General features: G+C 40.9%; 1 protein-coding gene across 4 annotated transcripts in view; it reads left to right on the top strand.

Annotated features, from left to right (window-relative positions):
* The first annotated feature begins 685 nt into the window (after nucleotides 1–685).
* The window catches only part of MSANTD2 (Myb/SANT DNA binding domain containing 2), a 34,328-nt gene continuing 19,197 nt past the window's right edge, over nucleotides 686–15,816 (top strand). For 3 of the 4 annotated variants that reach the window (XM_064375522.1, XM_064375523.1, XM_021671218.2), the window contains exon 1: nucleotides 711–1,221. In XM_064375522.1, the coding sequence (XP_064231592.1) occupies nucleotides 712–1,221 (510 nt within the window). In that variant the 5' untranslated portion in view covers nucleotide 711. Of the gene's footprint in view, nucleotides 1,222–15,816 lie in introns of all 4 variants that reach the window. The other variant, XM_012470209.3, reaches the window with a different exon arrangement.

The following is a 15,816-nucleotide window of genomic DNA, read 5'->3' as shown; positions in this document are numbered from 1 at the left end:
GTACCAACGCAATGAAGACTATTCTACAAACGGTCACACCTACCCACACTAAATGGAAAACAATAGTTTATAACTGGAATTAAACGGTTGCTGTTCTTCAATTAATGAGATTGGGTTTCTTGAAAAGCTACAGCGTAGGAACTCTATCCTGGTCCATATCTGCTTTTTAAAGCCCCCCCTCAGAACCGCTCTCCCTTCGGCCTTGGTGGCTTCCCGGATACATCCTCCAGAGGCTTCCCTGGTCTCCACCCTGGACGTCAGCCTCTGCACCTAGAGGCCGGCTTAGAGGGAAGACGGGCAGAGGCGGGGGAGACAGGAGAGAGAAATAAATGGTCAATTCCTCCTTAACTCCGGGCCCCCTCGTGGGCCTCACCCCTCCTCCCGGGGGCTGAGATTGGAGAGGAAGTGGGAAGGCTCCAATCTGTTCCTCACTCCAGCGCCCTCATGCCCCCACCCTTCTCCTCAGCTCGGGGCTTCGGCGCGCCTCGTTCCCGCCCCTCGCCCCGGGAGAGGAGCGGGCGGCGTGGGAGGGCTCGCGGAGAAAGGCCCAGGGGATCGGATGACCTCCGCCCGGCAGCCACATCCTCGGCTGCAGAGACCCGAAGCCGTCCGCCCTCGGGCGAGGCAGGCCCGAGGGCAGCCCCGGAGACCGCGGTGGCCGGATGCGCTGGCGCGTCACTTCCGGGCGGTGCAGCGGCGGCGGCTTGGAAGATGGCTGCGCCCTGTGGCTCGGAGCTGCCCGCCAACTCGCCGCTAAAAATCCCGAAGATGGAGGTGCTCTCCCCGGCTTCTCCTGGTGGCCTGAGCGACGGAAATCCATCGCTGTCCGACCCTTCCACGCCTCGGGGTGCCTCCCCGCTCGGGCCGGGCAGTGCGGCGGGCTCGGGGGCAGCGGCGTCCGGGGGTCTTGGGCTGGGGCTGGGGGGCCGCAGCGCCGCCTCGTCCTCGGTCTCCTTCTCCCCTGGTGGCGGCGGTGGCGGGGCTGCGGCAGCCGCCGCCGCCGCCTGCCGGGGCATGTCGTGGACGCCAGCCGAGACGAACGCGCTCATCGCAGTGTGGGGCAACGAGCGGCTGGTGGAGGCGCGGTACCAGCAGCTGGAGGGAGCCGGCACGGTGTTCGGCAGCAAGGCCCCCGGGCCAGCCATGTACGAGCGCGTGTCCCGGGCCCTGGCCGAGCTGGGCTACGAGCGGACCCCGTCCCAGTGCCGGGAGCGCATCAAGGTAACCGGCCGCCCGGCTTGGGGCAGCGAACCAGAGGCAGAGAGAAGGCGGGGAAGCGGGCCTCGGGGGCGGGGGCCGGTCTGAGGGCAGGGCTCCCCTCCGGGGCCCGGTGGGCGATTCGCATCTCCTCTGCCTTTTTCTTCTCTCCCTGGGAAGGGGGCTTTTTCCTAGATGGCCGCCAGCCCGTAGGTTTCCTGAGTTTGAAGTTGGGCGTGCCTGCCGCCGCCCCTCTTTCTTGCCAATTGAGGATGTTCCTGCGCTCTGAAGTTGATAGTTTCTCATTGTGCGCGGTGCGGCAGTCCCCGTGCTGCTGGCGCCTCTTGCCCCCACCGCCGGGGCCCCTCGCTTTGTTCCAGGCGGAGGGGCTCCCAGGCAGAGGCTTACCGGCCGGGGCGGGATTGAGGAAGGGCAGAAGGGGGGGACATTGAGCCCCCAGTTTAGGAATATTTAATAAGTGGCCGTAGCGGAGCCATGCAAAATGCTCCTTGGGACGACTGGCCTTTGTGTCAGTCGCTTTGCTTCTATCTTGAGCTACGAAGGAAGAGTAAGACTAGAGATGCTTTGGAGAATTGGAAAGGCTTGATTGTAGCCAGATTGTGTATTGTTATCGTGGAGTTAGTGGACACCATGAAAGTTAGCTTGGCCAAGAGTTGGTCTGGAATTTGGATTGTTGATGCCTCCAGAGTTAGATAGGCTTGAGGCCCTGCTGTTTCTGAGGAAGAAACTCCTTCAGGAAAGACAGTTTTTCCCTGCTTCAGTTACTGTGCCAGATATGGTGACAAGTAGAGCTCTCAGTGTGCATCTGGCCATCCTTGTGTACCTGCATGTTTAAATGCAGAGGCTTAATTTGGACTAGATATCTTAACACAGCCAGGTTATGATTTTGCTACTACTACTGACTAGGCGTTCATATTTGTATTATTGGCAGATAAGGAGTTGTATTTTAGTTAAGTTTGTTTCCTCATCATAGTGGCTGCTAAAAAGATTGTGGTAGGATTCTCCCAGTTTTCACTGAGATACTCATACTACTTAGTCCTATTATCTGTACACTTCTTTTCTGATAGAGCTGGCACTTTTTCTAGGAAACTCGGAGGGGATTGGTAAAAACCACTAATAACAATCATAAGTAAGAATGATCATAGTAAAGAACAATAATAAAGTCCAACAGGAGAAATCATGAGTTAGAGTAAGCTAAAGGAGGGAAATTGCACCAAAGTTCTCCAGGTCTTGACTCCATAGTATTCCTTTGGTGATGTTGCTTCGAAAACTTGGCCCAGAAACTAAGATACTTGAAAACTATGCAGTTACTATTGTTCAAGGAATTTGCCACTCATTAATTACTCCATTACAAATTTAAATTTGTTTATTTGATAACGTGTATCTTTGGGACTTCTTAAGCTCCCTCTCTTTTTTTTAACAAGGACATTAAAGTCGTAGCTAATAGGACAAAGCTCCTCTTTTCTGAATCTCATCTGTTGTTCTATTCAAAGTTATTAAGGTTACATTTTAATTTTTATTTATCTATATTTAGAGACTGGATCTCCCTCTCTTGCCTAAGCTGAAGTGCTCCTGGACTCAGACTCTCCTCTTGCCCAAGCTGAAGAACTCCTGGGCTCAGACAATCCTCCCCAGTAGCTAGAACTAGGACTACAAGCATGCCCTACCACACCTGGCTCATTTGAAAAGAATGTTTGTAGAGACAGGGTCTTCTATGTTGCTCAGGCTGGTTTTAACTCCCTGCTGTCTCAAGCTGTCCTGCCTTAGTCTCCCAAAGCACTAGGATTGCAGGCGTGAGCCCGTGCCCAGCCAAGGTTAAATTTTTGGGAGAGTTTTTGCACTATCTTGGTCAGCATCTATCCATGACCTTTTCTTGAGTTTAGAAGTGCACTTCAGGCATTTTTAACTGTTTTAGCTTGATTGATTTCTGTCCATAGAAACTTCCCAGACACACAGAAAAAGTGTGATGTCAAAACCTCACTGAATATACATCTCTCTATAAAATTGTTTTGCAACCAGAGAGTATCTACTTGGGTTGCTTCATTGTCCAGTTATGAGAAGGATTACTTAAAGCAAAGAAAGGAGATTTAATTTCTTTGAATAATTTTTAAAAGAGGATCGGTTTACCTGTCTCCAGACAGGTAAAACAAAGTTGACCTCAAACTCTTAGGATATTTTGAGAATATGAAGATAAGTATGGGCTCTCTGGTACATAGTAGCTGTTAACAAGGAAGGCAGATAACTGATTTGTGTTTTAAAATGCTCTACTCTTTATGTGATTTTAGTCAAGGAACCCAGACATTTTCATTAGCAATGTTGAGTTTTCCTGCCAGGATGATAAGCTCTCTCAGGACAGGTTCTGGTCTCTTTTATTCACTGCTATATTAGCATGTAGTAGACACACATTTATTTATTTGTTTGTTTTATGTTTATTTTTAATGGAGACAGGATTTTGCTCTGTTGCCCAAGCTGCAGTAGCATGATCATAGCTCACTGGAACCTCGAACTCCTGGACCTGAGTGATCCTCCTGCCTCATCCTCCTTAGTAGCTAGGACTACAGGCATTCACTACCACACCCAGCCAATTTTTAAATTTTTTATTTTTCCTTTTTTTAGAAACAGGTTCTCCCTGTATTGCCTAGGCTGGTCTCAAACTTCTGGGCTTAAGTGATCCTCCTACCTTAGCCTCCCAAAGTGCTGGGATTATAGGCGAGAATCACCACATCCAACCTTATTTAATTCGCCAAGTAAAGTCTAAAAAGAGAATTTTGGAAAATATAAAAATCTACATCAGTATTATTCAAACTTTAGTGCAAAATCAGACTTTGGAACCCAGTCTGAAGAATACTGCATTTAAGGAGACTTAGTGTGAATGTGTGATTGATTCAGCACAGAATCAAATGTGGTCACTGAAATCATATTCCTACACAAGTACGAGGTGGATGTTCAAGTAACTCAGATTATGCTTATGAAAATAAAACTACTGTCTTAAAACCTCAGAGAATCTCAAATCTGTGAAAACAAGTCATTAGATCCGTTTTAGAAATGCAGATTTAAACAGGAGTTCAAAAATCTCTTTCACTTTATTGTGTTGATGAGAACTACAAAAAGAAACTTTAGATTTTACAAAATAGAAGCAAGTAGTAAGATGTGGAAAAAGGAAAAGGAGAAACTTCTTGTGCAGACTAAGGTACAAGTGAACTCAATGTCAGAGGCTCACAGAAAAGGAATATGTGTGAATCAATTACATTTCTGGTCTAATATATTTGAAATTCCTGTCAAAAATTCAATTAAGAGCTGGGTATGGTAGCACTTTCCTGTTATCCCAGCTACTTTAGAGACTGAGATGGGAGGATTGCCCGAGCTCATGAATTCAAGGCTGCAGTGTGCCATGATCATAGCACCTGTAAATAGCCACTGTACTCCAGCTTGGGCAACATTGTGAGATCTGGTCTCTTTAAAAAAAAGAATTCTACTATGAAAACCCAATAAATTTCCTCTAACTTTAAAAGGAAGAGATATATAGTAACCTTAATTTTTCCATGCAAACCTTCCTTTAGTCAGATAATTTCTGATTAGCAACTTTCCTCATGTTGTATAAAGGATCAGAAAATTGAGTCTTATAGCACCCTTTTCTGACCACCGTCCTGAATAATCTTAAAGCATGTCATTTACCTTCTCTGGGCTGTGCCTTGGTCCTCTTAGCTATACAGTGAAAGTATTAAAATTATAAATACTGAAATTAAATTAAAAATTTAACTCTTGGATTTTGAGACTAACATCCTACTTTTTAATACTGTCTAAATGAACATGTTTCTAAGCACACAAGATTATAATTTACAGTCAGATATAAACATTTGTTTATTGCTGCAAGGTTTCATTTTGATGCCTGTCATGTTACTGGTATGGTATTTGTTCTATGGTTTGGGTAAAATGGATGTGTTTGACACTACCTTGCTACATAGATTGTTTATCCTGAAGTTTTGTTGCCTTTTTGTTTGTTTGCCAGAAGAAAATTTGTCTGCTAACAATTTCAGACTAATTGTGAAGTTAGATACCAAATTTAGGTAGTCTTTTATCTAGTGATTGCATGATTTTCTTTTTTTCCATAGGCCTTCATATCTCCAGTCACTAAATACTCGAGTACTTACTATGTGGAGGACTGTCTGCTAGGTGTTAGATGTTAGGATGAATAAAAGAAATGTAGCTTTAAAAAAAAAAAGAAAAGAAAAAGAAATAAAAGAAGTGTTATATACAATTCCCATAGTCCAAGAGCCTAAAATCCACCTGAGGCTTGTATACATACATCAATAAGTTAAAGAACTGGACAAGACAACACAAGGGATGGAATGGAAGGTGGTACTTGATTAAGTGTTATTTGTCTAAAGCAGACTATAAGTGTGATGACTTCAAAGGCGGGAACAATCTCATCACCGTCCATACTGTAGTAGTTGAAGGACCTATCTAGACTTGGAATTCATGAAAGCATTCCCTCTGAGCCAGATGCTGCATTCACACTTGAGTCAGTTAATCTGATGCACTGCAAAACTCATTCTCAAGTCCCATATTTTTGGGTGTTCTCCAGAAATTTGCCTCTTGAGAGTTGGCTTTGTGTCTTTGAAACAGATGTGTACTTCTAGCTCCGCCTCAAGATGAAATGCAAGGTGATTGTATGTGATTTAAAAGATTTGCCTTTTCTGAATCAGTGCTGGTCGCTCATCAGACAAATTTAAAAATGGTAAAAGAGGCCGGGCATGGTGGCTCATGCCTGTAATCTCAGCGCTTTGGGAGGCTGAGGCGGGCAGATGGCCTGAGCTCAGGAGTTGAAGACCAGCTTGGACAACATGGTGAAACCCTGTCTCTACCAAGAATACAAAAAATTAGCCAGGCATGGTAGCACACACTTGTAGTTACAGCTCCTCAGGAGGCTGAAGTGGAAGGATTGCTTGAACCTGGGAGGTGGAGTTGCAATGACCCGAGATTGTGCCACTGAACTTCAGGCTGGGTGACAGAGTGATTTCCTGTCCCTAAATAAATAAATAAATACATAAAAAGAGTCCTCTGCCTAGCAAACAAAATGATTAATTTTCTAGGGACATTGCTTAGATCTATTCATCAGTAATTGTCATTATCTTTGGAACAAATTTTGTACTTTAACAGGAAAGTCACCGTATAGTGTATTTGGTCTTTCATTTTAGCAATTGCAATTATTTGTTTGTAAGAACGAGCAGGGCAAAGATAACTAACTTGGAGCAAAAAGATACCATTGTCCCTGATAAGCATTTTAACAGACTCTGCCCATCTCTGAGGACTTCTCTTTGGTGTTTGCAGATAAGACATTTCTTCTACCTTCTCATTGAAAGATTTCTAAGAAATAAGATAAGCCACTCACATAGTTCATAAGAAAGATTTAGATTTGTTTCTGTTACTTTTTATATATTTAATCTCTATTGTTACCATCCCAATGTTACCTGAAATCTTGTGCCTTCCAGTTTGCTTGTTGGTTTGTGAATTTGACAGAGGCTTCAAAGAATAGACCATCTTTTACTACCAATCATACACTTACATTTAGGTTTTCAGTTTTAGAAGGAAAGGAGCTAACAAACACATGTTAAAACTGTGAATGAGTAGGTTTCTGGGTTTATTTTCTGGCATATTTGGAAATACACTGAAGGGTGAAGTTAAATATTCAGACTACTTCATTAAGAGGATATGTAAAAGGAAAAAATAATTTAGAAAGCATGTAGTGCAAACAGTACTGTTCCATAAAATTTTGTGATGATGGAAATGTTCTCTGTCTACCTCAGTTCAGTGTGATAGCCACTGGTCCCATGTGGCTCTTCAGCCCTTGAAATGTGTGGCATTGTGCTTGAGAAACATAATTTTAAATTATATTTAACTAATTTAGTTTTAAGTTATAAATACCCATTTGTGGCTAGTGGCTACCATATTGAACAGTATCAAGGTAAAAAGTTGTTATTCACAGTATTAAAATCATCTTTGTGAAAAGATTCTCATGGCCACCTACTCAAACCTCTAGGGGGAGCTCAAAGTTCCTTCTTGACCTTTCTGCCACTTTACTCCTGTGGAGGAGGAACCTTGATAAAAGTCAAGAAGAATGGCCTGCCATTCCTGGAGGTGGTGCCAGGAATAAAAGTATTATAACTTCAACTCACTGGGGCAAACAGTGCATATTGTAGATTCAGCTAGAATGCCCTGTCCAATAGAACTTACTGTGATGATAGAAGTGTTATGAATTTGCACTGTCCAGTATGGCATTACTAGCCACAGGTGGTTTTTGAGGACTTGAAGTGTGGCTAGCGTGACTGCAAAATTGAATTTTTAATTTCATCTAATTTACATTTAAATAGCCACCTGTGGCTAGTGACTGTTTTGTTGGCCCAAACAGCTTTTGAATAATGGATATTCAAACTTTTTGCTTGTGTACTCTCAAAAGAGTTTGAAATAAATGTATCCTCTCAAAGATTTTTAAGCTTACATTAACATTTTTCATCATGTGTTTGGAAATTTATAGGAAGTTAACAGGACGTAGAAAAGGTTAAATCTAGTATGAGATGAATATGATGAGAATTGGCAATAAAATGTACTGAATAACAAACAATCTGAAAAATACACATAAAATTATTATTTGTGGGTTTTATCAAATGTCTCTTGAAAATTTTGGTGTTCAGTAAATATTCAAGTTACATTTAAAAGAAACAATATCACTAGCCTTTATTGCTTTGGTTATTCTAAATTCAGGGGCCAGGATTGATACCTTAAACAGATATCAATCTTCTGTATATACAGAAGAAGGGGAATGACAGGAATTCCTCAGGTTTCAAGTTCCCTCCATCAATTGTTAAAGGAAGTTACCCTAGTTAAAGACTGCTGCTTTAGAACTCAGCATCTTTTTGATGTCTTTCTTGGCTGTTGTAGTGGTGCTGGGCTCTTGAATTCCATTGCCATTAGAAAGCCAGAGGGAAACAGGGAAAGGTTACAGGAGAAAAGTGTGGAGCTTAACTCTTGGCTAAAGTTATGGCATCTGGGGGGGATTTAGATACTTTGCTCATTCCCTGTCATCAGACTCAACTGACAGATTCATCACAAGATTTCTTTAAATACTAAAGTCTGAAATAAGGTCTTAATTTTTTTCATTATTAACAAGTATTTGAGTGCCTACTGAAGTACATCTGAGAAATACGGCAGTATAACATTACCTTCAAGATGTCTACCTTCTAATAAAGGAGTCAGATTGCTAAAGACCCAATTACAATATTGTGAACAAGATCTTGCGTGTCATGTTAATGTTACGCTCATGGTGCTGCAGGAGCACACTCATCTGAGGCTTTTGAAAGGTGGATCCTGAAGGTGAAGGTGGACTCCAAGGTAGATGAGTAGTTGCTGTAAAAGCTCAGAGGCAGCATAACCTAGAATAGTGCAAACTGCAAATACGGTGAGAAATATTTACCCAAGAATGCAAAACTGGAAGCATCCAAACAGTGACATAGTTTCAAAAATCTTTAAGTGTTCAGCTGTTTAAAAAGTCATGCTTTTTAATGGAAGAATAATTTGCCAGTAGTGCATGACATGTGTGAAAGAGTGATATAAGAGATGTAAATAACGCCTAGATGGTGTCATAACCACGTAAAAGGGTGGAGCCAGTATTTTAGGGATGACATTATAGTGGACATACCAATTCTAGGTCACTTACATGTTGTGATGAGTAACAACTTTTTCATGGTGTTGAATTGCAGTTCTGCAAATATCCATTATATATCTCATTTCTTAATTTGTATACTGGAAAGAAAAACCAAAGCAGTACATCATTTTTGGCCACAACTCACAGGAAGCCGAAATATATTTTACCCTAGGACCTAGTAGTCGCATGACATATATGTATAACTGAAACAAATTTCACAAAACAATGATTATAACCAACATTTACTATGTGCCATGCACTATTCAAAGTGCTTTGTAAATCCATGTAATGACACTATACTTAACTACATGTAATATACTCTGATATGTTCTGTTCTAGTTGAAGGCAGATACTCCAGCTGTAGAGCCTCTTTCATAACAGTATACACGTGTGAGTGCACCTAACACAATACCTGCCCTGGCAGGGCATCTTTCTCTGCCCCCCATTCCCCCACATTCTCCTCCTCCTTCCCAGTACTTGTCAGCATTGGCTTCCCTTTTTACCCCAGTCCCTGTGGTACCTCTCATCTTTCTTCTTCCCAAGCCACAGTCTTGGCTGTCACCAGAAATGCCCTCACCAAGCGCTGATGCAAAGAAAGTCTGGACGGATGGGAGCTACCAGTCCTACTGGTATTGTGCAGCGGGCTTACTCCTCGGGGACTGGCAGCTCAGGGTCACGTTGGTCCCCATAAAGGGCACACCTAGGAGACAACAGGATGGAGGAGCTGGAGGAACTGGGGAAGGGGAGACAGATTAAAACCACACCAGGAGACCCATAGATCCTCTCCCTTTGCCCCGCACCCTTCTGTTGCTCCATTTGTCCCTCCCCTAACTCTTGCCCTCAGCCATTTAGGAGAGAGACCTGCCAGACCTCCCGGTGGGGGTGGGGAGGGGGTCCGGAAGTCTGTGCTTCTCACTCACCCAGTACATTGAGTTCTAAGGTTTTGATGCTGTTTCCCCTGCTGATACCTTCTTTGTCTTGCACATTCACAGAACAGCTGTAGGGGCCAGAGTCTTTCTCCTGGAGACCCTCCAGCCGCAGGGACACATTCTGGGAGGGCATAGAGTAGACCAGGGATACTCCACGTTTGCTTGTTGTGGCCCCATTGATGTAGGCCAACACCTGGTGTGGGGCATAACACATCCCCGTTATTACTTCATGTGTATACTGTACCACAGGCTCAGCCAGTCTACCTCCCCCCACTGGCATTCTCCAGATGCCCCTCACGTGTACCCATTCTTCTAACCTGAACCATCTCCCCATTCACCTTTTGTCCCTAGTCCCCTCTCACTGCCCCTGGGTCCTCTTCACCAAAACAGTTCACATCTTTGTTCCTTACACATTATCTCTTTAGCTGCCACTTGTGGTGTTTAAAAAGGTGGTCACAACTTGGCTAAAATTAATTGTACAACCCACTAATGGGCCATAACCTACAGTTAGATAAAAGAGGACTAGAAGATAATACAGTGAGATTGAGATTTTTTCATTCATTGTTTTCTTTTAGACTTAAGATATCAAAACTCCAGAAACATCGTTTATTTGCAACAGCTCTTGTCCCAGATATTATGGTGAAATGTGTTAATATTATGTAGTTTTAGATAGCTTGAGCTTAGGGTTTGAGATAAAGGGTGAAGAGGGGGAGTGGGAAGTAGTAAGTAATGAGACTGGAGACATAAACAAGAGGTCAGGTGATGTGCTAAGGAGTTTGGACTTTATTCTAATCATCAAAAGATTTTGCCAGGCAGTTCCATGGTTAGTCTTAAATTTTAGAACAGTCAGTGGCTGTAATGTGGAGAATAGAAAGGGTAAGTCTGGAAGCACAAAGATCATTTAGAGGCTTCTTGCAGCAAGCTAGATGGAAGGTGCAATAAAGCAGTGGTAATGAAGATGGAGACACAGGAATAAATTTCATATACATCAAAACCAAGGAGCTCTTCGAAGAATATGGAAATTTTAATTTCCAGGATTTGTTAGATCATAACCTGTGAGACAACTCACCGTCTACTTCCCTACCAGCTCACACAGAGGATTCTTGGCTGCAGTCATCAGAGACCATAATAGTATTTCATAGCTTAAGTTTTTAGGCTTGATTTCTAAGAACCCAAGGAAAGCCAATTAAAACACCAAATGAGGACAGTCCTGTCTGTCTTACCTCTAGCATATACTCTCTACAGACTCTTCAGTTCTTCCCAGTCTTCCAAAGTGATTATCCTGCTTCCCTCCCCCTCTTTTTCATAATATTATCAGAGAGTAAGAACTAAAATTCAGATCTAATATTTCAAGTGTCAAGTGTCATGTAGATAGATACCTGGATGTGTGCTCCTAGTGTTAAGGTAGTACAGCAGTTTTTTTCTGTGGAAAATTATATCTTTGTAATGTTAAAAAAAACAAATGAAATAAAAGAGGAGGAAAAACTGAGTTTCAAAAACAACAGACCAGTATTCTAAAGAACTTTTTAAAACAATTAACTGTTAGGATTGCAGTTATGATTAGATATTATTTAATTCTATTTCTGTTGTGGGGTTCCTCCACTGTGTTCTGCATGCTATTAATATTTACCATTGCAGAAGCTTCATTCAGTGTTGAAAATTAATGCTTAGTGGATCTGTGCCTCCTATGCATATGTTATAAATTATCTGGAGTTCCTCTCCCTTCCAATTGTTCTAAATAATTGAAGGATGTCTGCTATGAAAAAAGGAATGTATTTAAATCTGTATCATTCTCAACTATATTTAGTTGAGAAAAGTCCTTAAAAGCCAATGGTAAATACTTTTTTTTTCTTGGCACTAATCAAGTGAGTGTTACCTTTTCACTTAGTAGGATGTCTTGTTACTGGTTAGTAAAATACAAACCTGTGTTTATTCTTAGGTATTTTAGAAACAGCAGCCATCATTTTATTTTATGTGTGTTCTTGGCTGTATTCATAAATTATATATTTTGGGCTATCAAATATTACTTCAATATAAATACAGTAGTGGAAGTTGTTTACTTAGATATGCTTTCTAGTTGCATTTTCTCAGCCTATGTAAGACTACTTTGTTGTAATAGCCTTTGAAATTTATAGTACTGTCTCTCTACTATCTTTAGATTACTTTATTCAAATAAACCAATTATGTTTGTAATTGATATTAATAAAACCAGAATAAAAGTTCATATCTACCCAAAACTGCTTTTATTATTTTTTTTAATTTGCAAATACTTTTCTCTAAAGAGAAATAGCTGGTTTATAATTTAGAGAGAATAGGATAGGTCAAAAAGTACTTCAACCTAATATTTGGTATCTCCACTCTATACACCATCTTAAGGAATATTCCATTCATTCATTCAACAAAAACTTACCGCGCCCCTTTTACATGTTAGGCATTGATTTAGGCTCTGGGAATACCTCAGTGAACAAAACTGACAAAAAACACTCTGCCTTCAAAGAGTTTACATTCTGTTAGAAAACTGTGATATTTAAAACATATATTAAGCAATTAACACAATTAGGGAAAAAGACCCTCAAATATTATATTCCTTGATAAATCCTTGAAGTTGAGCTCTGTACTTTTCATTATGCTTATGAAATAGAAATTCATTTGCCATTGTTTTATTAAGAATGATTTACATGATTTTATATAATTCCTTTGTCTTACATATATCCAGTTGTCATTGAGGTTTGTATCACCAAGCAGCAAAGTGCTGTATTCTTATTCATTCAGCCATCAGTTCATGAGCATTTGCTCTTGTGCCAGGCATTTTGTAGAGCCCTAAAGAGTCAGTCTTAAGCAAAACCAGGAGATATCCTTTCTCTGTTGTACAGATTAGGAAACATGGTTAATAGTTGGGCCTTGCGCAATCAGAGTTTGTCCAATTTTAGAAAAGTATAAAATAATTACATTTTCCTTATATAAGTAATATAAGCACACTATAAAATTAAGAGGAAAAATTTTAACTTCCTCACTGCAGTGTAACCATATATCCATGAAGCCTTTTGATATTTTTCAAGAAATGGTAGTGGTAAATCTGATTTTAATTCCAGTAAATTTCTGTGCACCAAAAAAAGGAATGAAAGATCTCCATGCTTTTTCTTTTGTCAAACTCCAAGAATATATATATGGGTTATTCACATTTATTATTTCTATTCATGCTAAGTTTTGCCTGCCTTCTGCTTCTTGTAAAGAGGTTGCCCAGTGAGTGAGGTCTAATCCTCACTCTGTGTGAGTAGTTAGGATTCCTTTTTCCCCATTGGTTTATATGTCAGTGTGTTAGTCACCACATTCTTGCCAAGACTATAAATCTTTAAAGATGGTTAATTAATTGGTTTTTTTTTCTGAGATGGGGTCTTGCTCTGTTGCCCAGGCTGGTGTGCAGTGGCGTGATTACGGCTTACTACAGCCTCAACCTCCCCAGGCTCAGGTGATCCTTGCACCTAAGTCTCCCAGTAGCTGGGCCTATAGGCATGCGACACCAAGCCCAGCTAATTGTTGTATTTTTTGAGAGGTGGGGTTTTGCCATGTTGCCCAGGCTGGTCTCTAACTTGTGGGCTCAGACAGTCTGCCCACCTTGGCCTCCAAAAGTTCTGGGAGCCACTGCCCCTGGCACTAATTGGCTTTTATCTATAAAAGAACTGGGCAAAAAAGTAAAAGAAGCTATGACAGTATAGCCAGGTGTTTCTGAAACTCAAATAATGTATGAGCAAAAAGATGTTTATTTACATAGGTACTCCTAGGTATAAACTCCTTTTACCTATAGAGTTCACATGTTGTTAAACACAAACAGTTGTTTGAAATACTTTGAATAAAATGAAAAATGAAAAAAGTCTTTGAGACCAGCCTGTCCAATATGGTGAGACCCTGTCTCTACTAAAAGTACAAAAATTAGCCAGGCCTGGTCGTGTGTACCTGTAGTCCCAGCTACTCAAGAGGCTGAGGCAGAATAATCACTTGAACCCAGGAGGTGGAGGTTGCAGTGAGCAGAGATCATACCACTGCACTTCAGCCTGGGCAACAGAAGAAAAAAAAGAAAAGTTGACATTCCTTTAATGATGCTTTAGATGATGTGGTTTAGCTGAAGCTTGCTTTTCTCAACATGACTCTGACACTAATTGCTAGGGTAAGGTTCTTATGAGTATGTTACTCCTACATGTTATTCCTATCCATGTTGCGCCTCGTGATACCACACTTTGCTGTCCTACTTTACTTGAACTAACCTTAATTCATAAGGCCATTGGTCCCCATATGGTGTGACTGTATCATTTTCGTAACAGTTCAAACATTTACTGAGTGCAAGCAATTAGGCAGAGTTGTAAATGCTAGTTTTTTTTTAAATTTAATGCTGACATATTAAATAAAAAAAAAATACAAAAGCAAATCTATGATGGAGTTACTGTTGCCAGCCCCACCATACAGATGAAGAAATTAAGGCACAGAGAGATTAATTTATCACAAAGCTTCCAAGTGGGTGGCACTAAACCAAGCAGTCTTTCTCTGGAACCCATGCTCTTCTTAACCACTTGCTTATATCACCTCCTTCTGAATCAGCTCATCTTTATTAAATTTTGAAAACTGAAGTCATGTTTTTGGCAATAATGTGATTATCAACAGTCATAAATGCAATACCAGAATCTTATAGTAACAATCAGATGGACAGCATTATGCTGATATTTCTTGTCATTGAAATGAAAACAAGAATTTTTTAAATTCTTGCAGATAATTGATGGTTTCTTAAGATGAAAACCACAAGGAGATTTGGAAGTCCTAAGGAAGAATTTATAATAGGTATTGAAACATAGTAAGTAAAGACTTAATTGTAGAAGATTCATTGAGTCATTCATTCAAGACTTCAAATGAATGATGGTATTTATTGAATAACCAACTCCCCCAGAAAGAAGTAAGTTTGAATTATAGGAGGAGAAACATTTACAATGTAGAATTACTTTTTGACAGTAAAAGCAGGTAAGGATGTGGCTTATCAGAGGAGACTATGGAATGTCCACTACCCTTATGCCTGCCATTGTTTACCTAATGCGTAAATGGTTCCGGTACATCTTAGAGATAGATGATGGGGATGAGATGGACTGTTTTTTAATATATGATATACCAAACAAAACATATTGAGAAAGCTAAAAGTAGAATCAGGAAATAAGAAAACAGAAAGTGCCAGCTTGGTGTGGTGGTACACCCCTGTAGTCCCAGCTACTCAGGAGGCCGAGGCAGGGGGATTGCTTGAGCCCCTGAGTTCAAGGCTGTTGTGCATAATGATCATCCCTGTGAGTAGTCACTGCACTCCAGCCTGGGCAACATAGATCCTATATTTAAAAAAAAAGAAAAGAAATCAGGATGTAGGCAAATAGCAGTAACCTAGGTAGATATGTTTACTTAAACTAAATATTAAAATGAACTATGAGCTTCTTGGCAACTGTGGCCAAAAAAAATAAAATAAAATAAAATACAATGACTTGCCATAATTTTCAGTGTCTTTTGAAGAGAAATATATTAGGTCTTAGTTTTGAAACCAAAGATGAACTTACATTGAAGACACTGATAGTGACTTTGGATAAGCTCGTAACCATTCTCTGTCTTATTAATAATTTTCTTGTCTGTAAAAGAGGGGTGCACCATATATCTCTTCATATATATGTGATGTACTACCCAGATCCCTCTCCCAGGAATGAGATGGTAGTGCCCCCAAGCTGCCTGTAATGCTGACTGCTGATGGCTTCTGGTTGATTTCCTCAGAATTTAATTCTGCCCAAGGGAATTGTATTACTCGAGGTGAGGCTCCCCACTCTCTGGTGGCAGCCTGAATCCAGTAACTGGTCAGTGCTGAAATACAGAGGTCCAGCCTCCTTGCCTTATTTTGGTATAATTCTAAAGGATAACCTGAGTTCCATACCTCATTTTAGGATTAGTAGA

Source organism: Aotus nancymaae, unplaced genomic scaffold, assembly GCF_030222135.1.
Source record: "Aotus nancymaae isolate 86718 unplaced genomic scaffold, 86718_ANA_hifiasm-v0.15.2.pri h1tg000012l, whole genome shotgun sequence".
Classification (NCBI taxonomy): Eukaryota; Metazoa; Chordata; class Mammalia; order Primates; family Aotidae; genus Aotus; species Aotus nancymaae.
Note: the sequence above shows the minus strand (reverse complement) of the source record. Positions and strands in the feature narration are given on the sequence as shown.